General features: G+C 51.8%; 1 protein-coding gene across 4 annotated transcripts in view; it reads right to left on the bottom strand.

Annotated features, from left to right (window-relative positions):
* FMNL3 (formin like 3) overlaps window positions 1-24705 on the bottom strand; it is a 51263-nt gene that overhangs the window by 6448 nt on the left and 20110 nt on the right. For 2 of the 4 annotated variants that reach the window (XM_037846963.1, XM_037846964.1), the window contains exons 2-14: window positions 14123-14206; window positions 12212-12292; window positions 11860-11936; window positions 8546-8629; window positions 5720-5872; window positions 4423-4531; window positions 4182-4258; window positions 3777-3870; window positions 2583-2657; window positions 1890-2000; window positions 1393-1542; window positions 869-970; window positions 112-391 (exon numbers count right to left, since the gene is read on the bottom strand). In XM_037846963.1, coding sequence (XP_037702891.1) covers window positions 112-391; window positions 869-970; window positions 1393-1542; window positions 1890-2000; window positions 2583-2657; window positions 3777-3870; window positions 4182-4258; window positions 4423-4531; window positions 5720-5872; window positions 8546-8629; window positions 11860-11936; window positions 12212-12292; window positions 14123-14206 — 1477 coding nt within the window. The remainder of the gene's footprint in view (window positions 1-111; window positions 392-868; window positions 971-1392; window positions 1543-1889; window positions 2001-2582; window positions 2658-3776; window positions 3871-4181; window positions 4259-4422; window positions 4532-5719; window positions 5873-8545; window positions 8630-11859; window positions 11937-12211; window positions 12293-14122; window positions 14207-24705) is intronic. The other 2 variants (XM_037846965.1, XM_037846966.1) reach the window with 1 other exon arrangement.

Genomic DNA, 24705 nt, shown 5'->3' with positions numbered 1-24705 from the left:
CTCCATCCTCCCAGCCCTTACATGATGCCGCTTTCCCAGCTTCTCCCTGAGGAAGTCACTGCTAACCAGTTCCTGTTCTGGCCCGCCCAGCTCCCCAGGTGTCCTGGTTACCTGGTAATGGAGGAGGTGGAGGGGGCAAGGGAGGAGCTGGCGGTGGAGGCAGAGGTAGGGCCTCCTCGGGAGGCGGGACCGGAGCTAGGAGGTCCAGGTCGGAGGGCAGCATGCCCTCAGTTGGCTCTGCAGGGCCTACCCTGGCCAGAGCCTCCCCACCCACTGATTCCAGGCCTCGGGCACTTGGCTCCAAGTGGCATCGGTGCTGGAAGGCCTCTTCCTTCTCTTTAATGAGCCTCCGCAGGGTGTGCACCTGGTGGCTTGTGTTCTCATATGTCTCCTGTCAGGCAGACAGCACTGGTAAGGAATGAGTGGGCTGGAGGAGCAGGAGTCATTGCCCCTGAGAGTGAAGCTGGGCCGGAGGCTTTCCTATCCAAGGGTCTCTCAGCTCGGCTCTGTGTCCAGGGGCTACTTTGACTCTCACTCATTAAGCTAGGCTGGGGGAAGCACATGGAGGTGCAGGAAGAAAAAGCAACTGGACAGGCTGGGAGAAGCCCTGGACAGGGGCTCCAGGGAACACCTGGGTACCCTGGGGGCTGCCACCCTCTTCTGTGTGTCTCTGGCCCACTCTGGCTTCAGCTTCCCTCCCCAGCTAAAAATTGGGGTGAAATCATCAGCCCACACACAACTGAGTGCCTCAAGGGTGAATCAGGGTCTGGATTCTCAAGGATTTGACATGACTTAGGAAATAAAAGTGAGATCACAGGCACTGGAGCCAGCATCAGTCAGCAACACCATCCCCCCAAATACTTGGTACCTTGATGCTCTCTAGCTCCTTCTCCCGCTGCAGCAGCTGCTTCTCTAGCTCTGCCACACGCATCATGTTCTCATTCTCTAGATCCAGAAGCTTCTCTGTGAGCTGCAGGACAAGAAGGGCAGGTTCAGGGCTGGTAGTTGGCACAGCCTGAATCCTAGCCAGGACCCTGGCCTGGCCCCTCTATCCAGGTCCCAAATAGTTTGATCAGGTGGCTTCCTGACATCAGTCCCATGGGCCCAGGGTCTGACACCAAGTGAAATGACAGCAGATACAAGGAAAATGGCCACATCCAGACTCTCTGAGCCTGCGGCTACCTCATGCCCAGCCCTGGAGGTCAGCACATGTTCCAATCTGTGGATGTTCCAGAGCCCCAGGCCAGAGCATACTCGAGAGCCCCAGTGGGTTCTAAAGCTTCCTTGGGGCTCAGTCTGGCGGCAGGTGGCTCAGAATCCCTTGAACTCAGATGTCCCCAAGCTCCCTTTACCCCAAACAATGGTTCTGGCAGGCAAAGGAAGACCACCTACATGGGACACATGCTCCTCCAGCTCTTCCACCTTCTCCAGGGCCACGTTCTTGGTCTCAGCATCCTCCAACAAACCCCCCACATCAAATACATTGTCCAGGTATGCCTGGATCTGCACCTGCAGCTTCTCGCTCTCTGTGTGTCTTGACTTCTGAGGGAAGAGCAGAGAGAGTAGTAGTTGGGGAAGCAGGCACAGGTTCAGGGAAGCCTCCTGAGAAAGACTCAGTTCTTATCACCTTCCACTACCAATTCCTAGAGCATAAAACCCAGGGAGGTCCTGCTGCTGGCCATGAGTCAGAGTCTTGCCTCCATGGTGCTGCCTGACTGGAGAGCCCTCTGCAGGAGGACCCAAGTCCCAGGCCACAGAAGACAGGCAGGGTTCCAGAAGCATCTGGGACTAAGTTCTTGTCAAAAAAACAAAAACCACCTCTGTGTCATGGCTAAGCTGTTCCTCTACTTGCCCGTTCCTTACCCTACAAGGACCCCAGCCCAGCTCACCTGCAGGAATTCCTCCAGCCCCAGCTTGGTAAACTCATACTGCAGGTGGACCCGGAAGTTCATGTCCTCCACGGAGTGCACCACGATGTTGATGAACTGCATGCAGGCCACCTGGGGGAGGAGCCGCCCAGAGAGGCCGACACAGGAGGGGCGAAGGAGAAAGCCAGGAGACAGGGAGGGGAGGGGACTGTGAGAACCGTCAGCATCATGTGCAGCAAGAACAGATGGATAAATCAAAAGGAATGAAAAAAAATATTGTCTTTTGGGGGGCAAAAACAGTATTTTAACTTTATGAGTGCCCAACTTAATGTTCAGTGTATGAAGACAAGTCCATTACATGGAAAATAGATGTAAATGGGGACACAGCTCTCTGATTTCCTTTGTACACCAGCAGGGAATTCCTGGGACAACTCCACCTGGCTGAAGAGCCTGGGAAAGGGAAGGCAGCTCAGAAAGGGTCCAAACCAGGGGCCACGGGCAAGGGGAAGAGGAGGTAGATCTGAGATTCACAGTGACATTGTCCTGAATCTAAAAGCTCTCTGGGGTGGGCTGATGGATAAAGAGCATTCACTGATGACAGAGAATCATTCTGGGTTCTACATGGAATGTCAAAATACACTGTTGGCCTGTCCCTGCTCTCAACGAGTATGTGGCCCTACTGGAAATGTCCCTGTCCCAGGCCCAGCCCCTCACCATGAAGTCGATGTTGCTGTCCTCGTTCCGGAAATACTCCATCAGCTTCTCAAAACGGTGTAGTTCCTTACATACCTGAACAAGCGAACTTTCTCAGTGAAAGGATCTGCCCCATGTAGAACCCCAGCTCCTGAGCCCTAGCTCTCAGGAATATTGGTGGCAAAGGGAATGGTTCAGACCAAGGTTAACCACAACTCTTATCTATAAAATCGGCCATTGGGACCCTATACAAGAAAACATGGGACCTGGAATCTGGTTCTGAGCCCCAGGTCCCCCACCTGTGTCCTCAGGCTGGGCTGTAGGTGCCTCTGAGGATAGGCCAAGAAGAAACACAGGGACCTGATGTTGCCTGGTTATTGAAGGAAGGAGGGAAGGAGGCAGGAAGGGCGTGAGGCCGTTGTGGAGGCAGGAGGCTGAGGTCCTAGTGGGGACACGGGAGGGGCCAGTGTGCAGGAAAACCCCTCAGCTGAGAGGGGTCCAAAGGCTCCTCTAAGCCTCTGGGCTTCAAGGAGGAAGAGCCATTTCCTGGCGTGAACAATGGATGCTAGGGAAGAGGTCCAAAGAGGAGGAAGGGGTGGGTCCAGCAGCTGTGGCTGGACGTTGAGGAATCCTATGTTCAAGCAGTTAGGGGATCAAAGCCAGGCCCAGTGACTGGGGAAATTCCAAGTAGGGGCTCCCTCTCCCCTCACCAATAACAGCCAGCAACCCAGGTGACACCCCCCACGTGCCTTCTCCTCCCACTGCAAACACACCTGCTTTGGGTTTGACCAGTGGGTTTGCTGCATCAGAACTGCCTGGGGAGTCTCTTTAAAAATACAGATATCCAGGCCTCCAGTGGGGGCGCTGGGCCTCCAGTGGGGGTGCACCCAGGGATCTGTATTTTTAATAAGCTCTCTAGAAGATTCTGATGCCAGGCCAGGTTAGGACCCCTGGACTATGCCCCTCAACTCTCTGGGGGTATCCTTAACTGGCCAATCAGTAGCTTTCCTGGCATAAGATCTGGTAAGACTGAAATTCTGGGTTGGATAAAAAGGGGGACAGGTTCTTAGCCAAGTACTGGGATGTTAGAATCATTGGAGATCATAGGAAATGGTGTTTACCTAGCTGGCTTCTCAATGCCAGGTGGCTTCTCCCCACCCCCAAAACACATACAAACACCCCTAACACACACACACGTGAAAGCAGGAAACTGACCTCTTTGAAATTGTCAAAGGCAGCAAGAATGATTTCATGTCCTCCCCGCACCAAACACACGGCTGCCAGGAGCTCCAAGACCAGGGCTTTGGTCCTAAGAGGTGAAGAAGGAAGATTAACACCCTCACCCCCAGCCCCACTCCCCATGCTGGACACCACTCCTCACTTCCAGGCTGCTGAGTCCCTTCAGAGAGCAGAGACAAACTCCACGGTGAGGGAAGGAAGGCTTCCTCCCTTGCTAAGCTGTGCAAACCAGAGGAGGTGCACATCTCCACAGAAGTGGGGTTGCAGGGGCCAAATCAAAGCTCTGACTCAGGCTATGGGATCCCAAGGCAAGGCAGGATTTCTTGTCAGGGACAAATGGAGCCCAATCTCAGAGCCGTGGGCAGGGGGGATGGAGCTCACCTGGGATTCTTGTTGTTGAGACTGAGTGCAATCTCATTGACAGCGTGGGGGTGGGACATGACCAGGTTGAATCCATACTGCAGGGGGAAAGGACAGAAGGAGGGGAAGGTGAATCCCAGCTGGAGCTCTTTGACGGTAGGCCCACCAGCAAACCTGTCTTTTATAAGCTGGTGCCCAGCTCTCCTGTTTTGGCAGATGAGGAGAAGGGGTAGAGCACCCAGGGCTAGTGCTGCCCCCTTACCTGGTAGTTCATGATGGCTCTGAGACAAAGGATACAGACGTGGACGTCATCCTTCTGGCTCACCAGACGGGAGTTCTTCAGAGCCCTGCGCCCGGGGAGAGTGCTGTACCTGGGGGAGAGGGGCCAGGTGGTGAGGCAGGAGTGAGGCTGCTGGTGAAGAGTCTAGGCCACAGCCGAAGAGGAGGAAAGAGGACCCTGCACCAACAGCCCAGAGAGACAGGTTGCAGGGGCAGGGCAGTCTGTTTTCATCTCCCCAGAATAGGCTTTTGTCAGTAATTGCAGGATCCCAGTTTTATAATCAGTGCCCAAGCCATCCTTGAGATGGTCCAGAGACACATTTGTTTGAGCCTCCCCTCCTCCCCCTTCCAGGCACTGCGTCTTCCACATATATTCCTTGTGCCTTGAGCATCTTGGCTCCCTTGACATCCACGTCCCAGAAAAGGCCAAGCAGATCCCCAAAGACTTGAGGAGGGCCAGGGTACTACATCTGGCTTTGCACACTCCTCCGTCCCCTCAATGACTGTTTCATGAAAAGAAAGAAAAAAAAAAAAAGAGGAAGCACAAATGGTATCTGCTCATGCATGACTAAGAAAGCGTGACTAGAATGATGAACCATTTCAGAGGGATAAAACCCAAAGGGGAGAGGGTAAAAAACATGGTGGCAAGAGGGACAGGGGTCACAGAAAGGGCCAGAGGACCCAAAGGAAAGCCCCCCTGGGTAGCCAGGGGCTCTGAGAAGTCATCTGGTCCCCATCCATTGCCTCCAGGGACGACGGTGCTTAAGACATGGCAAACAGATGAACATGTTGCAGCCTTGGAGGAAAGGGCCTAGAGGAAGAAGAAGGGAAGGCAAGGGGCAGGCAGACTGGGTGGGAGCTGGTCCCTGAACAGCTAATGGAGCAGAGTGAAGAGTTAGAGGGAAACAGACATGAGGGCGGGAGCTGGATGACCGGGGGAAGACGTGTAAGGTGAGGCCACTGCCGAGAGGCCCGGGAAGGACCACCGCAGAGTGAGACTAGGAGCGGAGGGACCCTTGAAGAGGGGGCCGAGGAGAGGGGAAGGCTGGAACCCCAGATGGGGTGGGCACAGCTGAGGACTACGTACTTACCCAGGACAGATCGCTGGGCAGTCAAGGAGACAGAGAGGACAGACCAGAGACAGACTGGCAGGCAGAGGGCAAGAGAGCTGAGCCTGGAAGCAAGAGTGGTGGGGGGAGCGTGAGCACTCACCGCTGTTACCCAAGTTCTGGACGGGGGCAAGGGTAGGAGGCAGGCAGGCAGAGCGAGAGCACACATACCGGAGCACAGACTGGCGCGCAGAGCGAGCGAGGCTGTTGGTGAAGGGGGCCGACAGGGCGCTGGGTGGCTGCAGGTCCTCGATGGACCTGCTCCAGGACCGGAGCTTGTCGAATGCACCATCGTCACCACTCTCCAGACCCTCAAAGTCAAACCTGGAGCGTGAGAGGACACACATGCGCACACACAAGCAACATACACAGGAGTTCAGTGCCAAGCCTCCCTGCCAAGCCCTCCCCCGCCCTTCAGGCCTCCAGGGCAACACGAAGCAAGGGCAGCAGGAAGAGAAAGCAGAACTGGGCAGTAGAGACCCGATCCTGGTCGGGAGAGCCACCACGGCACAGGACAGGGGCAGAGTAGACACAGGCAGCAGCTGCGAGGGGGACGTGAGGAGATAGGAATGCTGGCTGGCAGGGGCCAACTCCTCTGCTCCCCACCGGCCAGGTGACTCCGGGAGTGGCCTTCCAGGGCCCAAAGGCATGCTGGGAGCTGGTAGGCCTTCTGCACACCCAGCCTCACGTGGACCATCTCAGAGGAGCTGTGGCTTCCGGTGAGAGTCTGCCCCAGGGAGAGGTGGTGGGGAATGAGCCAACTGCTGGTCCTGCTAGTTGGCAAATATGGCAGTGCCCAGAAGAGCCTCCCAGTACCCTGAGGGAACCCAGTTGGTACTGGATTGGGCTCAGGAGGGCAGGGCTGAGCAGAAGGGAATGGGGCTCCCAACAAACCCAGAAAGGCCAGTCTGGTTCAGGAGGAGCATCCTGGCCCCATCCCAGCACTGGGTTTTAATGACCAAGTTTTCTGTGGTTCTGGCTACTTGAGGTTTCTAGATTTTTTGGGGATAGAGGCTCCTTGGATTTCAGCTTCCCTGGGGGAAGAAATCACATGTCGAGGGCTTGGACAGGGATCCTGCAGTCTGGTCCCTGCCTGCAGGAGTTGCAGTAGTTGCTCTGTTTGACATTTCCTTGCCTGCCATCAGCAGCTGGTGAGTGTGGCCAGGGCAAGAGGAACCTGCCTGTTCTTCTCCCCTCCACATCAGGATATACCCCCTTTGAAAAACAAGCCCCACTTGTCTGTCCTGCCTTCCTTCCCCTGCTAGATGCATCTCTAACCTTTTGCTCAGACATGCGCGGCCCTGGGGTCAGAAGGCACAGAGACCAAGGCTTTCTGTAGTCGGAAGCAGTATCTGTAGATGCCTGAATATTCCTAAGGAAGTGGGCACAGGCTTTAGAGTCCTGCTGGTGATAGTCAGGAGGGGTTTGATGGGGCCTCAGGTAGACATCAGAGGAATGCCCGGGACAGGGAAGTAGCTCGCCAGAGGCTTCCTGCCACCAGTGATAATATTCCCGGGCGTGGGTACATGCAGTTTACAAATAACTGCCTTTATTCCAACTCTCTTTGGCCGCACTCACCCTTTTCTCTCATCCCTTCCCAAAGTACACACACTCCCTCTTCCCTCTCTTCCCCTCATCCCGCTCCTCCCCCCATCTGTCTTTCTTTTTAAAACAGAGTCAAAGACGCTGCCAGGGACAGACAATCCTGAGGTCCCAATGTAGTTTTGGTTTAAAGCAGCTGGGATTTGTTTGCTTTTCAAATTAGAGACATAGGTTTGTTTGGAAAAGTGATCTACATCTTTTTTACTATAAAAGCTCTGAATTAAAAAAAAATCGCCTTAGCAAATGTTTTCCGTTTCTTTCTATAAGAAGAGCAGCATGTAAAGGGAGGGGAGGGTCAGGAGGCATGACTTGCCTAGGGAAGGGAGTGGGTTACTCTTTGGTTTTGACAGGGACAGCCTGGAAAACGTGACAGAGGCCAAGCCTAGAGAGGCATTAGTTCGAACCTCCCAGGAGCTGAGACTGAAGAGCGCTGGACAAAGGAGAATGGCCAGAGGGGCACAGACAGTAATAAGAAAAGTGAAAGTGATGCGAGGGCTGAGTCCCAGGACTGAGGGGTTTCCCAGGACATGGGACTTTTGGTGCTAAAACTGGGCAAGTCACAGACAAACTAGGACAAAGGAAGTCACTCTAGAGCTGACTTAAGTCATAAATCTGAATATGTTGGTTATCATGTGAATTATTACCATAATCCCTCTTGCTATATAGTCAGATGATTATGGTAGGGTATACCACCTTGAATAACAATTAACAATAAAGCAGCTACCTACTACTAAGGGCTTTGCACACTTTATTGCATCTAGGCCTTACAACAACCTTGGAACTTGGATCCCCTTCTCCAAGAAGAGGACACGTACTTGCCACAGATTAGACAGAACTGAGACCCAAACCCAGTTCTGTCTGACTCCAAAGCCCTCACTCCTTCCACTCCAGCACACTGCCTTCCTGTCTGCACTAGCCCGCTTCTGGCTGTCTCCAAGACCCTAACCTGCAAGGGCCTCTTGAGTGCTTCACTTTCAGTACAGCCCAAAGGTCACATTCGCTGCTTCTGGGATTCCTCAACGATGACCTGCCATAACCCTCTCCCACCTGGAGACCCAAACGAGTTTCCTTAAGCCTCAACTCTCCAAAGGCAAATGACTCCCACCAGGGCATCTGATGTTTCCTTAGATGGCTCACAGCACTTGGATCCTTTGGGTTCTGATTCCAAGCTCCCCATCCACACCTCTCTCCTCCTGCTTCCCCACAGGTACCTTCTACCCAACCCAACTGGCCTTCCTCAGTGATCCCTGCACACCCCCGCCCGGGCCACTCCCTCCCTTCCCTGGACTCCTGCTTCCATCTTCACTGTTGAGATTTCGTCCTCCTCGGCAGATCAGAAAGAGACCGTGTCCTCCCCCACCAGACCCCCCACCTCAGCCCCGGGGTGACACTCACATGACAGAACACTGGGCGAAGGACAGGTAGTCCACCAGCACATCCAGGCCTTTGTTTTCATCATTTAGAAACTCCCGGACCCACCTGCCGACGAAGGGAACACAGTGGAGGGGTCTGCTAAAGGGGACCAATGGGGAGGAATGGGGGGGTTGACCCAGCAGCACCTCCTCCCAGATCCCTCTGGAGCTTAGCACTAGGCTGGAAACTCCTGGGGATCAGGACCCTGGCAGACCCATCCATGGTCACATCACTGGCCTGGACTCCCCTAGGGAGGGGAGCCGGGGACAGGGAAAAGGCCAGGCCTTCCAGTACCACTGGTTTTATCATGAAAGTGCTTTGGCCAAACAAGCCTCCAGGTGCTCCCTCTGTAAGGGACAGGGCCTGGGCCGTGGCTCAGTTGTTTCCCTGTAGCCTTGGTGTCAAGCATGGGGCCAGGCACAATGACCTTGCTCAGGGTTTGTTTGGAAGAATTAGGAAGGCATCGTGAGCATGGACTGCAGGCCCTGCAGAGCCAAGCTGGAGGCTGCTTGACAGAGGCCAGCAGCTCCCTAACTCAACCCCAGTCTCAGATAGACACTGGCAGGAAGAGACACCGAGAGAGCTCTGGAAAAGAAGCTTCTTGGCCAGAGGGCTCTCCACTGAGTTTAAGGAAAGGTGTCTGGGGAAGTTGTGAGCCAAGAGGGATATGTGGGAGTTCTGGGTTTAGTCAGGTGAGTCTGACAAGACGGGAAGAGGCTGGAGGATAAGTCAGGAACTCAAATTAACTCCAGAAGAGGCTGGAGGATAAGTCAGGAACTCAAATTAACTCCAGAATGGCTATGACCCCTTAGTCAGATTGAGGTCCCAGGCACCCTCAGCCAGGGAGTCAGACAACAAGGGACCTGGGCACCTTCACCCTTCTTTCAGTCCCTCTGGACCAAAATATTTCTGGAATGAAAGTCAAGAACAAATCCCAGGGAGAATGTTTTAGGACAGGTTCATCGAAAAGAAGAGACACATAAACTCTCAGAAATAAACCCTTACTCTCCTGAGCACTCTATCCCCTAGAAACATCTGGGGGTCTTTACAGGCCAGCGACACCTAAACTGCCCTCCAGGTCAGTTTCTCGCCTGAACTGGAACACCCGCCATGTTTCCAGCCACACCCCGAGCCATGGAGAGCAGGCTGCGGCCTCAAGTACCAGGCCCGGCTGAGATTTGGCAGCAGGCTCCGGCTGAAGCTGACTGACACCGGAGCTGCCTGAAGTTAGCTTCCTCTCTGGGGGCCGACAGGCCTCCAGTTTCCTGTCTGTCTGCTCTCCAGCTCCCCACCCCCTTCTCATTTCCTGTCTGAGTCTACACTGCTATTTTCGGGATCTTGACACTTTGAAGGGAGGTTAAAGGGCACTTCAGCAAGGCAGAGAAACCAATACAAACCAGGGAAGGAGGAGTATGCTGCAAAGGCCCTGGAATCCCACTTCCCACCCCGCCCCACTCCAGAGCCTGCCTCCATCCTCCTGCTTCAGCACACCCAGCTTCTGCAGGCCCTGGGCTGATCAGGACCAAAGCAGGATCCTCCTCTCTCCTCCCTGCCCACGGCTGCTACCACCCTTGGGCATCCACACACCAGCCTGACAGCCTGGAAAATTCTTCCTGCCCAGAAATCCGGGAAGGATCCTGGCTCTCCCACATAACTCTACCCAGAGAAGCCGCAGTTCAGATGACAGGAACTCCTAAAATGCCAGCCACTAAGCTATTCCCTGGGAACCAAGGACCAGGTCCAGACCTCGAACTTTGGTGCCAGCTGCCAAGAGGTCCCGAGGAGACCCTGGGCCTGGGAACCAGGCTGCTCCGGCCCGAGCTCCTGGCCAGCAGCCAGAGGGGCAGGCACCAGGTGGAAGGGGTGGGCAGAGGGGACTGTCACGCACTGCCCTGTGGGCCTCTCCCAGCAACAGCAGACCCCACCCTGACTGCAGCAGGACTTAATAAGGAAGACAGGGGTGGGCCTGGGAGGGACAGAGGGAAAGGCCCCAGAGAGCAGTGCAGGGAGGTAGGCGGTGCTCGGGGCTGCTGTCTGTGCCACTCTTGCCCTCACACACAGGTGACTGAGGAGATCCTGCCAGTTTTTACTTCTGGGAAGGCTTCACCAGATAAAGTCCCCACAGGCTCGGCTTTCAATGTTTGGTTCCCAGATGAGGTATGGAAGCCAGACTCTGGCCACCGGAGCACAGCACTGAGGCCAGGAACTGTCCCTTTCCTGTTCTCTCTGGTACCATTTCCCCTGTGACGGCTGCTGCTGCAGCTGGCTCCATACAGGTGTCCCCTGCCCTCTCCAGGGGCCCGGGTAGGTTCAGCCTGGGGGTGGACAAGTGGGTGGCTGCCGTGAACACGAGGGGAGAGGCAGATGATGTCATTTGGCTCTTTCCATTCCTGCTCTCAGGAAGCCTGGGAACCTGGGGCTGGCACTTGCCCAGCAACCGAGACTCCCACCCCAGGCCTGACTCTTAACTTGCTTAAACTGTCGGCATTAGTGCCAGGCCCCTCTGGCCGGACCGTACCCCTACCTGCAGTTTTACATCAAGTGCCCCTCACTGTCCTTTGCGTGCATGCACACCTACTCACTTTCTTACTTTGTTATATATACTAGTACTGGTTATGGTTTATAAAACCAAGGCCAATGCCTCCTTTCACTATCTCACGCATTACCCTCTCTGCTTCTTCAGCAAGAACTGGTTCCCCGCTCAGAGCTGGAAAAAGAGGACCCATGCTTCCTAGGGACCCTGTCGAAGAGATGACAGCACTATGGTCTGTATACACAGTGGACATTCAACTCCTGGACACCAGTGCCTTACACCTTCCTTCCTGGTGCTTCAGGAAGCCTCTTCTTCCCACAAATTAAGGTGGTCTTCTCTCAAACAAGCAAATCCTCATCTGTGCACTGAAGGGTCCAGGGACTAGGCCTCAGCTACCCAATGCAGTAGCTTCCTCCCACCCCCAGCCTTCTCTGGGCCTCGCTTGGCCCGGCCCCAGGCTGCAGGCAGACACCAGTCTCAACTGCTGTGGAAATATCTTCTACTCAAAGCCAAAGCCAAGGACCCCAGGAAACGTCCCAGGCTGGCCAGCAGCATCCAGTCAGCAGCTGGCAGAGCTGATGAAGAGAAAAGCCAGAAAATTACCTGTGTGAAGCTCTGGGGAGTCAAAAGCCATTCAAAGGGCAACTCTACCCATGGCAGGGAGGAGAAATGGGCAAACCATCCTTGGAGGACACTAGATTCTACACGCCAGGAAACAGTGTGGGGCCAGGTAAAGGGGCTCTTATGGCCAAATCTGACTCACCCAATGTGGTTGGTCCGAAGTGAGATCTCCAGCTCCCTTAGTACTTTGGTTGACTCTTGCACTCTCCTCCTGAACTTCTATAAACATTGAATTTTCTGTCACTGATGGAGGCTCCCAATCTAACTTCACAGTACAAACAAAAGGTGTAGAAAAGGATAGGGAGGGGATCCAAGGGGGCTGGCATGGACCTTCCCTCCATTATTAGCCAACCACTCCAGGCCAGGGCCTCAGAACCCAGAAATTCAACTCCCACTGCTCAGAAGCAGATGTCCCACCCCCAAGTTGGTTTGCCGCCAAACTCCACAGGATTATAAAGGATAGCAAAACAGGGCCTCCCAGCCTCACACTTCACCTTCCGAGTTACACTGGGATCCAAGAAGCTCTGGAGTTTCTGTATATAAGTGTGAGGAGGATTCTTCACCTGGAATCGTTCCTGAAAGGGAAACACGTGGCTGTGCACACATAGACACGCAGGGTGCTGAGGGGGACGTTCAGGAAGCAGAGCCCTTAGAGTATTCAAGGTGAGGAGACTCAGCCTTCCCAAGTGGCTGCCTGGCCCTTAGCATCATCCAAGCCCCAGGCTCCTTCCCTGACTTACCATCGGAATGTTATTCACTGCCTGGACAACTGACGGGCAGTGGGGCAAGAAGGGGTGGCCAAGAGGAGAGGAGCTTGGCTTTGCAGAATCCAAGCTTTCTCAGTCCCAAGCCCTGTAGTTGGGACTGGACCGGTTCTGTAGTGTTAATACCATTCAGAGCTGCAACACATTCTCTGCTTGTTGCCTGGACCCCAGGTCCCACCATCCCAAAGCAAGCTTAAATACCTAAGCCTGCTTTCCCCCCACCTCCTTCTACACAGGGCACAGGGCCATGCTCCCCCAAGGGCTGGGTGGGGTTTCAGGCTTCAGAGATCACTTGGCCCAAACCCCTCACCTGAGCCAAGAGGAAACTCAGGGCAAACCCTCAAGCATTGTGGTCCTATAAGGGCCTCTCCAACTGAGATATCTGAAGAGTTGGGGTGGAGGGGGCTGGGAAGGGTCCAAGAGAATGATGTCGTGTTAGGAAACAAGACACAAAAACAAAATGAAAGATTAAAAAAGGTTTGAGAAAGAACTGAAATTATGTGACCAAGAAAAGACTGAGAGATGATCAATTAAAGAACCTCAATACCAAAGAGCTGCTGTTCTCCAAACCCTAAGCAGGGTGTTTGCCAACTCCTCTCAGTGCAGAACCCAAGGAAGTGGACCTTCCTTGGAGAAGAGACTTGGACTAGGAGCTCTGAAGCATAATCCCCAGCATAATAAAGCAGTATCACCCAGGAGGCCAGGGGCCGTCCGTCATGGTCCACACAGACAGAGCCTGCCTGCCTCGGTCCGGCCCTAGCTCCACCTGCCAGTGTTGGGCAAGTTTCTGAGTTTCAGAGTCTTCATCTGCAAGATGTAACCATCAGTGCCTCCCTCAGGGATTTCCTGAGGATTAAATGAGGTATTTCAGTATATATAAAGTGGTCGGTCCATAATAAGCCCTCAACAAATGTTAGCTACTATCATTTTATTCAGAGCTTCAAAAGAAATAAAATTAATGGTTCATGATAAAGCTCCATAGCCAAGTGCTGGGAAAATGCAGGCTCTCCTAGCCCTGGAGACAGGCCTGTGATCTTCTAGCTCGTGACCGTCAAATGCATGCAGCAGAAAGAACAAGGCTGTGGGAGTTAGAAGGTCTTGATTCTCAGCTAAATAATGATCTCTGTCTTTTCTTCTAGCTGTAAACACTATTCATGTAGGAAGCACTTCTAGTTCTTGACTGCTGTGAGAGTTGGGAATAGGAGGCTAAGGGACTAGGGCTTCTCATTCCTAGAGGCCTGTGAAAATAAGAAGAAAAGTCCTGCAATTTACCAGATCTGGGGCAGTTAAGAGATAAATGGTCCTTTGGAGTCCTTGCCAGATATGGCCCTAACTCTGGGAAAGGCAGAAACAGGGTCTGCTGGGAAAACTACGCAACTCCTCCACAGCTGACCCTATGCCCCATTTCCACATAAACCACCTTCAGGCCACCGCCCATTGGGAAGAAATCAAAGCTGCTTTTTGCGGGAGCCAGAGGGGAACGTGGCCTACCCTCCCTGCATGTGTTATGAAAGTCCCCTTGGAGCGAAAAGTGAGCACAGACCAAGGCCAAGCGAGGAAGTGCCCGGTAGCCCAGGCCAGGATGCCCTGTCCAGCCCAAGAGACGACTCCCGCCTCCCTGGCCTTCCCCAAACCCTGTACCTGGTCACAGATCAGATCCCACTTCTTCTCGTTGTCATACTGCCGCAGGAGCCGAGCCTTGTCAGGAGGCAGGTTCATGGAGCTCTGAGGAGAGAACTGGAGTTAAAAGAGCTGAAAGTCCCCACGCGGAGGAGAGAAAGGCTGGGCCTGAGCAGAACTTTTTGCCTCCTGGGCCTTCACCTCCACCCTGCTGGAGCAGCTGCTAAGGAATGCTTCCAGAGGTGTGATCGTCCTTCTGCCTCCCTTCAGTCAGTTGAGTTTGGTTGAGCAACATTTTCCATACCAGGGGTCGTGGAATCAATTTAGTGAATTGAGGTTATTGTAAATGAAAACAAACCGATTAAAACAGAAAGGACGATGTCATCAACATGGTGACATGCAGAGCTACTGAAAACTTTTCTCCAGAGATTCAATGAAGAAAAGGACAATTCTGAATTGTCTGAAACTCTGGAGGAGGATATAGACTGGAGAAAGACCCTGAAAATGCAGAATTGAGAAAGAGAAGAAATAGCAGCCAACTCAGCAGGTAAACTCACTGACCTCCCCCCTTCGTGGGACCTGACTCCCAGGGGTGTAAATCTCCTGGCAACGTGGGACATGACTCCAAGGATTGAGTCGACCCTGCATCGTGGGATTGAAAAAGCCTCCTGGACCAAAATGGGGAAGAGAAATTAAAACAAAATAGTTTCTGTAGCTGAGCGATTTCAAATGGAATCGAGGTCATTTTGGAGGTAACTTGTGCATTATATAAAGATCCCTTTTTTAGTTTTTAGTTTATTAGAATAGTTAGAAGGAGATATCTGAAACTGTTGAACTGCAACAAGTATCCTTGATTCTTAAAGGCAATCATATAATAGATAGCTTATATGGGGTGTGACCATGTGATTGTGAAAACCTTATGGCTCACACTCCTTTTACCCAGTGTATGGACAAATGAGTAGAAATATGGGGACAAAAAGTAAGTAAATAATGGGGGGGGAGGGCTATGGGATGTTTTGGGTGTTCTTTCTATTTTTATTTTTATTCTTATTTTTTGGAGTAATGGAAATGTCAAAAATTGATTGTGGTGATGAATGCACAACTATATGATGATACTATGAACAGCTGTTTTACACTTTGGATGATTGTATGATATGTGAAAATAGTTCAATAAAATTTAAAAAAAAGAAAAAAAAATTGAAAGGACTAGGACAGAAAATACCAGAGTTCATTGCAAGTAGTAAGGATAAACGTTTCATGAAACTTTTGTTTCTTTTACGATACACACACACACACACACATTCTAATATATATATATTTATATATTTTAATATCTATGTATACACATACACAGGCCATGCTGTAAACTGTGTTTCTTAACATGGAACAGATCAAAAAAGCTTCAAAATCACCAATTTAAAGCACCACCTTTCAATCTGCTTTTTCCCGTGGCCTTCGAGACGGGTGCACTTCCTGCATCGTGCACACACCTCCATGGGTGAATCCGGGGCCACACACGGCCTGTAGCGTTGCTACAACTCCACCCCCTTCCCCATACCAGGATATGAGTGAATGAGAAGAACATTAGCTTAAAAATAGCTGCTCGAACTTTTTTAGGAAATAATTTGCAACATTTCAGAACCTTGAGCAAATTACTTATGGCACACCTCCCAATGAAATAAGACATAGCAAAGTGTCCTGATTCCTTGTTGAGAAGGACAGGCCAGGAATCGCGTTATTTTGTTCACTACTGTTTGCTGAATGAGTAAGTGAGTAAAGGTGTGAGGGCGTGAGTGAAGCCTGGAGCACCCGTGGGCCAGCCTCGCCCCTGCCAGGAGCCACACTGTGCCCTCCTTTCCCTCCAGCCAACCCTTCTTCTAGCCAGTCGGCTGCCTTTGTTCCAGGCCACAGCTCTTGCCTCTAAAGGCAGTCCGAGGCTTTAATCAGATCCCTGGCCCCACTACCCCTGGCCTCTCACACTCCTGAATCAAATATGCTCTCCCACCTGAGGTATCACAGCTGAGGGATAACCTACGTGAGTCCCCGCAAACCCAGCCACTCCCTCCAGCCCACTGCGAGCTACCTGGAGGCTTTCCTCTCATCTCTCTCTCCTCTACCTGCTGCTGCAAACTCAGCTCTATCCCCCTGGTTTCCTTGGAGCACTTGGTCCACCTCTGCCCACTCCAGGACAGCCTCATCGCGGAGCACATGAACTGTGTGCAGCCAGGCTCCCTGAGGAGTCACACAGGCCCTGCATTGTTCCAGAAGCAGAAGTATCCTGGGGTGTTTCCTCCACTGTCTAAGAAACTGAAAGAAAATCCTTAAACATTGATTCCTGCCATCGTTGCCCATTTTATTCACTTATCTATCAACATCCTATTAAACTAGCTGTCTGTTCATCCAGCCCCTAAAGGACTGTGTCTATTCTTATATGTCCCTCTATGTCTAACACTGTGACATGCACCTAGTGGAGAGGAAGTCAATGGTAAATCTATGGTGAAGACCTCCCAGTTCCAAGCTATGGGCCCAGCCACTGGCTGGAAATGGGGTCATTATGGTTCAAAAAAGGAAGCAGGGTTGGGGTCTCCACTCAGAGTTTAGAAATGGACCAACTGAGGAAAACAGAGGTGGGGTGGGTGAAAGAAGATGAGAAGGGGAGAAGGGGAGAGACAGCCCCACACCACACGGCTCCCTGTGGTCTCTGCTGCCCCATGAATCTGCCTGAACCTGCAGCAGGAAAGAGGAGCTAACCGAACCCTCCCCATCGCTGACACAGTAGGGATGGCTGGATGGGCTGGATGGAATGTGGAAGTGGTTCCAGAGAGGATCACCCCTTCCTGAGGGCCAATCTCAACAAACGTGAGTAGACAGCAGGACAGGAGGGGGAGGCCTCAACAAAACAGGCACCCGCAGGTCAAAGCCAGGCCCAGAGTAAGGTCTCCAGCCTCACCAGGGCCAGGCAGCTGCCAGCTGAACCCAGGTCAGAACTGAACAGAAACCGTTCTCAGGCTGGTTGCACCCATGCAGCACATCGCTGTCTCCCCTGGAAGAAGGGGGGGGAGGGAAGGCGGGGGAGTCTGTCGCTGCTGCGGCAGAAATCACATCCTGTCTACACCAGCTTCCTCCCCCGGCTACCTCACCATCAGCTGCTGCGGTCTCACACGTCCCACCAGGTGAACTGGTGAGGAAACACTCAGTCCCCTTCAAAAACAGAGCAATGTCATCCCCTTTGGGCACCCTGGCCTAACAGCACCTCAGGGACCTGGTCAAACTTTAGATCCTCAGGAAAGATGGACACACACAACACCTTCCCTGGAGTAAGGAAACTTACAGAAGCCTGAATCAGCTCTGACCATAGGCGCACATCCTCCAGGCCGGAGCTTTGGGTGGCACTTTCCGACAATGATCGAAGCCCTCTCTTCAGGGCTGAAGTGTGGTGGGAAAGGAGATGGGTGCAGGGGATTCCCCCAGCTTTCTCCCAAGAAGGAGGTCACTGACTGCCGGGTGGGAGCCGCCAGCCAACAGGGCAGTTCTCTCTCTGCCCAGACAAGGGCATCATGGCCTTTTGCCTCCACCTTCTGAGGCGCATGGGTTCGAGGTCCTGAAGAAGCCGCTCTGCCCTTAAGAAGGGAGACTTGGCTGGGTCCCGGGGACAGCCAGGGAGCAAAGCTGGCATGGTTCCATTCTCAGTCAGCGGTTTGCTCCCCCTGTCATTCTCCTCAGTAGTTTTAGCTGTCTGCAGAGACTGGAAGGCAACAGCTGAGCTCGATTCTCACTCACTCCTTGCTGAGACCCTTGCTGAAGAGAGTGGAGGTGTCGGTCCTGGAGAGGAGAGGGCACTGAAAGTGGGGTGGAGTCAGGAGGTCCAAGATCAACCTTGGGCTCCTCAGAGTAATGAAACCTCAGTGAGCTCATCCAGAAAATGGAGATAATCTCACTACTTTCAGCGTTTAAGAGGACTACATAATAAATATTTGGTATCAGTATGTTTCTGGAGCCCTGTGAGTGTTCAACACAGTTCCTTCTCCTTACTCCTGAAAATCCCGTGTCGCGTTCTGATGCCCCAAGAACCTGCCCTCTTGCTTTGAAGTTGTCTATCTACCTCTGTCCCTCCTTCAGCAACTGTTTCTCAACACTCTTGACTACAGAGTACCTTTAGCCTTTCTTTGGTTCCTCTCTGGTTTTCGTTAAGACTAGGTGGCAATTTAAACACCACCATCCTTGGGGAGGGGTGAGCGGGGACCCCAAGGAGGGAGTAAGGAGACAAGTCACAGCCAAGAGTCAGAACAGGAGATGGGAGAAGGGAAAGATGAACTCAAACTGCAAGTAAAATTGAAACCGATTCCTAAATCAGAGGGAACCAACAAGATGTCTAATAATAAAAAACCTGTAACAGGAAGAAGCAGAAAGACATGGGTCTGCTGCTTCTCCAGCAAGCCTGCTCTGGTTTACTGCTAGATCAAGGCCAGCCCATCTCCCTGCTCAATGGCCGGCCCCCTCCTGGGTTCTGTGCAAGCAAGGGCCCAGTGCCTCTAGCAGGTTTCCTTACTCCCCATTCTGACCCTCTGCCAGCCCAGGGGAAGACAAGGAAGAGGGGGCCGGCTTTGGTCACAGAGGTTTCCTTCTCTTTTCTGCTCTGCACCCCCAGCCCGGAGAGCCCCTCCTTGTTTCCTTCCCCCTGCAGGGTAAGGGAAATGCCAGCAGAGTTTGGAGTTTCCTTCAAAGCAGTGGTCCCTGCTCTGGGACTCGCCCCTGCCTCGGCCCATCTTCTTGGCCAAGCCTGGGGAAAACCCAGCAAACTGAAATAGGAACCACCAAAAAATTCCCAACTGTTTCTGTTGGTCCCAGACAATCATGATAAATCTTAGGAACAGAGAGGGGGGAAAATGTTCCTCTGAGAGATGTCTGAAATGTTCCTGGGAAGGGGCTTCCAGAGGCTTTAGGGAAGGCCAGGGGGTTGGTTTATTCTGAGCAAATACAGAACTTGAGTTGGTGGTTTTACTCCTGTTTTCGTTCTCAGACCCGCCCTCCCGTGGAGTCTCCCATGGCCAACATTCCTCCCAGGGGCAGTGGCCACAGAACAGGGCTCAGCCCATGAGGATGGAGAGGCCTGGGGGGCTGGACCTAGAACTGCCCCAGAGATGAAATGAGGCACAGTCCTGGGCACCCCCAGCTTCTCAACAGGCTGCTGAGCCCTTGGCCACAGCTGCCACCAAGTCCTCTCTGGCATCTACAGATCAGCCCACTGTACAGATGAACACTGATGGATGTGGTGAGGAGGCAAAACGTTTTGCAGTCCGGAAGAGAGCCGTGGGAGGAGCTGCTGCATTATGTTCTTGTGTTCCCACCCAGGACCCCCTCAAACCAACAAGCCAATGGCAAAGCAGATGACGCAAGGCATGGAGGCCCATTCCCAGACGCCAAGCAGAGAGCCCTTCAGAACGGCCCAGCCTGCCCTCCACGTGTCTCTACTGGTGGGCAGCAGGCAGTTGTGGCCAGCTGGGCACAGCTCCCAAAGGGCAGAAGCCCAAGGAGGTGGGAGGTGCCAGCTCCTGCTGCCTTGGCTCCCTTGGCGGCCTCCGCCAACCCTGCTGCAGTAGCAGCTCCCAGACAATGAGAGTTATTTTCAGCCAGCACTTTAACACAAGCCAGCTGGCCAGTGCGCGGGGCGGGAGTCCTCTACCCGCCAGCCCAGACAGCAGGCCCAGCCTGGGGCCCACGCCGCCGCCGCCTCTGCGTCACTATTTGTTTATCTCGTTGTTTCAGCACGACTCCTCCTAACTCCCTCCAAAACTGCAATCTTGTCAAAAGGAAACAAAATAGCAGAGAGTTTGATCAACCTTCCAGGAGCTAAAATTGAAGGAGTTTGGGGCATGGGAAGCACCACAGATCCTCCAAACACCCACACTTGTTCCCAGCATGAGACTAGCTGGAGCAGAGCAGCGGGAGGTAGGGGTATCTGTCTGTCTGTCGACAGCCGGATCGAACAGCGGCCCCCAGGGACCAAGGCCAAGCCTGGCTGCACTGCCAACCCGGGGAGATGAAGCTCAAGACTGCTCTCTCTGCCTGCCTCCCTCCCAGCCTCCTCCCCAGGGCTCGGGTTTGGAGAAGATAACTTGAGACAGGCAGCCTGGAATGAGCCTGAGTCAACTGAAAGGTTCTGAGAGAAGAACTATATCCTGAGGCATAAAGGAAATCATAAGAACAGCTAATGACACTTGGCTGGAGGGAGAGGTAGCCCCCTTTGCTGAGGGTGGTAAACACTTCAACTAGCCCCCCGCATACCAAAGAGCTCAAGACAAAGGAGGGGCAGAAGGCAGCAGCTACCTCCCTGGACACTAGGCCTCCAGCCCTGGTTGCGCCAAACCCCACAGCTTCGACCAGCAGCCCCTATCTCCCTCATCTCCTTTCATACACAGCCTCCTGCACAGGAGCACACGGACGCAATATGACTGTAGCCACACACAACATTTTCTCCAGGCCTGAACTGCCCTATTCGATTTATGGGAAAGCTGCCAGGGTACCTCAGGACAAAAGGCATCGGAAAAGTGAGTGCTCCTTGATGTGTTAGTAAGGGCTCGGGGCTGGCTTTTGGGTTTTGTTTAACTGACACCAGGGAACAGCCAGCTCCATAGGGTCAGAACCTGTGTCTGGAGAACATGTTTCTGTGGTCACTGATGAATCTATAGCCAGAAATGACTTGCTGTACAGTTACAGGCCAAGTCCCTAAGCAGACTGGAGGAAAAAGAAATGGATTCACCAGATGTCTCAGGCTGAGCTTTGCAGTTCACACCAGGGAAGTCAGGTGAAGGAGAGGGTCCTAGAAGGCCAGCATAAATCAAGCAAAGGGATGGCTTTTTCCAAATTTGGCTCTACCCCTGAGCCTAGTTCGTCACCCCGGAGGACTCCTCCATCAGATCCTGAGAAGGCAGAGGAAGCTGGCCATGTCTGCGATGCCAGCAAAGCCGCGAAATCTCCCTCTGCCATGCGAGCAGCTCACGCTTGACATGCCGTAACCTCTGCAGGTTTCCCCCCAGAACCTGGCTGCAGATAGTTAGTCCCTTCTGGCCTACCCAGTCAAGAAATACATAATCTTAGAACTCTTTTTAGCTCCTCCTGACTGAACCCCCGGCCCTAGCTGAAAAGTCACAGCCAGGACAACTTGATCTGTCTGCTGGCTCCTCGACTGCTCCTCAGCCCCTCCTCGCGGTCAGCCAGACCCACACGCTACCCAGTTACGCAGAATGGAAACTATTCCACCGGGGGCAGCCGGCTCTCCAAAGCCAAGGAGTCCTGGGGCAGAGCCACCCACGGTTCTCCCCTCTCCTCCTGAGATTCAGCTCTCCCGCCTGGGGAGTCCTAATAGGCAGTGCTACCTCTCAGATGACGCGATGTTTCTGGGGCCACATCCTACAAAGGTGTCTCCCTCTCTCTCCCCACCCCGCAGACCATCACTCATCAAGGCCGATGAGTCTCCCTCTCAGGATCTCTCATCCATACCTCTCTTTCCATTCGCACTGTCACCACCTGGATGGGCTGTACTGTCCAGTCCTGGCCCTCTGAGATAATCTTCTCGCTGGAGGCCCTACTTCCAGCCCTTCCCTCCCCATCCGCCCCGCACTTCCAAACTTCCAAGCATATAAGATTAATCATGTCTCTTCTTGGTTCAGAAATCTTCCCTGACTCTTTATTGTTTACACAAGAAAGCCTGTGCTCCTTGGCCTGCTGCTCTTAGCACTGAAAAGCTGAAATCACTTTAGAGGCGAGATTCTCCCCAGTCTGGTACCAGTATTTCTAAGCAGCTTCATCCTCTCATTCCAGATTCTCTCTCCTGGAACAGCCACTCCTGCCACTCCTTGGCCCTGAATTTGCTTTCAATTGATGTTTCCTCAATCTTCCGAATCCTGACCTATTACTACCTGACTCAAAACCCAACAGCCCTGTGACTACCCAACCTAAAGCAATCAGCCTCTCTTCAGAGCTCCCAAGCATAATCATATGAGAATGATAGGGCAGTGACCTGCTTGCTATCCCCCAATCTATTCTTCTCATCTTCCTTAGTAATGAACCTCCAATGTTCAGCTGAGTTCTAGGAAGCCCAGAATTAAGACATTTCCCAGCTTCCCTTGCATTCAGATGTAGTTATGTGACCATGTGGAATATAAGCAGAAGTGGTACATATCACTTCTGAGAAGTGTCACTAAAGGGAGTGTATGCTTCTTTCCTCCTGCTTCCAGATGATTAGAAGGCAGAAGTAATGTCTGGAACTTCAGCAGCTATTTTGGACCATTAGGTGACATCGGAAATGAAGTCAACATAGGGTAAAGCAACAAGAAAGAAAATAGCTGGTCACTGACACCATGGACCTTTAAACACAAATTGAATGTGTTCCACAGAGTGTCTGATATTGTTAGTTATTGCTTCGTGTGTGTATTTCTTCCATTTCCAACTAGAACATAAACTCCTTGAGGGCAGGGGTCATGCCTTTATCTTTCTTTGCATCATGTGCAGATGTTTAATAAATAACTGATTGATCCTTCTACTGCCTCTTCCACCACCAAGTGCCTTGTTGAGTTATTTTGCGGGGAAATTCTCTAACTTCTCTAAATTCTCTAACTTCTCACCATTGTTCTTGCTATGTCTGTGCTCTCTCCTATAATCTGCCCCATCTGTTACAGCCCAGTCACTTTCTTTGTATGTTGCTTTTCCCACAGCAAACTCTCACTTCTCATACTGAGTTTCAACTCTGTCTTCTGGTTCAGGCCGTAAGTCTAATACACTCCCATGCCCATCCCTTCTCTTTAGCTAGACTCATCTTCTTGTAGCCTGCTAGACCACAGGCTCCCTGAACACAGAGACCACCATCCGCTTGTTTACCACTGTAGTAGGTGCTCAACAAAGACGGGGTGACTTGAATCTCCCCAGACATAGACTTCTCTCTCTCCCGTCCCTAAGTTTCCTATTCTATTATACCCAAGACAGATCAACTCCTTTCCAAGTGCCAACCATGCCCCTCCTTGAATTCCCAACAGGTAAAACCACACTTTCTCAAACAAATCTTTCATAAGCAGAAAGTGGTAAACCCTGCCCCCACCCACACAGAGTCTACACATATTTAATAATGCCTTTTAAATTTGCTCATGGGGTTGTGGCTTATGGCTAATGTTTGCTCACCTTTTCTTGGACATTCAATAAATATCTTTGTCACAAATCTCAGTGACACTCCTAGCAGCACTCATACGATGTAACGGTTAAAGCACTGACTGCAGAGCCAGACTGCCTAGGTTTGAATCTTGGCTCTACCACTTATAGTTGTGTGGGCTTGGGAAAATTATTTAATCTCTGTGACCCTCAGTTTCCTCATCTGTAAAATGGAGGTAGAAATAGTACCTATTTTACAGGGTTGCTCTGATGATTAAATAAATTAATATATGTAAAGCATTTAAATCAGAATCTACATAGTAAATGTCACACATAATGTTAGCTATCTTTTTTATTTTGGTTTTTATTTAATATTTAGCTAGGAAATAACTATATGCCAAATGCTAAGCTAGGAGCAGGGGATATAAAAATAAATAGGTCATGATCCCTACATTTGGGGAGTTTATATCCAGAAGGCAAGGTAGGCAAGCAAACCATGGGTGGCTGTAGAAAGCACTGCTGTGAAAGAGGCACTATGGGATCACAGGGAGGGAACAGTTAATTTGACCAAGGAGTCAAGGAAGGCTTCCTGGAAGAAATGTCACCAGGACTAAGTCTTAAACATCAAGCAGGAGGGAGTCAAAGGGGAAGAGGAAAAGATGGTTATATTCTAGGCAAGGAGACAGCATTTGCAAATATGCAGAAGAAGAAAACACCATAACAAATCCATTAGAATGTGTGTGTGTGTGTGTGTGTGTGTGTGTGTGTGTGTGTGAGAGAGAGAGAGAGAGAGAGAGAGAGAGAGAGAGAGAACAGATAGGGAACAGCCAGATGACCAACGGTCTCATGAGCTAAGGTGAGTAGCTGGGCATGAGTTGAATAATAATGATGATAATACTACTAAAATGAAAATAATGATGATGACAAAAGCTAACATTTATTTACAGAACTCTAATAAACACTCTACATAAATTATCTCATTTAACTCTAACAACAACCCACGAAGTAGAGACTATTATTAGCCCCATTTTAGACATGAGTTTAAAAACAAAAAAAAAAAGTCTTAGGAAGGCTGTATAACTTGCCCAAGGTCACACAGTAAGCACATGGCAGAACCGAGATTTGAACTCAGGCCTGACTCCAAAGCCTGAACATGCAACCATCATGCAACGTCACCTCTGAGACAACGAATTATATTAACCCTTTACCTTTCCAAATTGTATCCATCCTTCAGAACCAATCCTTCCTCATGAAACCTGTCCCGAAACAATCCCAGACCTCTGCACACTCCTTCCTCTGGACTTCTGCAGGGTTTATAGGGTTTACTGTCTATACCTCTCGTTGGCGGTCATATTCAATCATTCTTTCAACAACACTGTGACTTTTATGTATCATGCACTGTGCCAACTGGAGGACCTGTTTTGCCTGTGACAACTCTTAATGTTTTCACAAGAAAAGGGGAA

This window comes from Choloepus didactylus, chromosome 8, assembly GCF_015220235.1.
Source record: "Choloepus didactylus isolate mChoDid1 chromosome 8, mChoDid1.pri, whole genome shotgun sequence".
Lineage (NCBI taxonomy): Eukaryota > Metazoa > Chordata > Mammalia > Pilosa > Megalonychidae > Choloepus > Choloepus didactylus.
The sequence above is the reverse complement of the archived record's forward strand: the minus strand, read 5'-3'. Positions and strand labels throughout refer to the sequence as shown.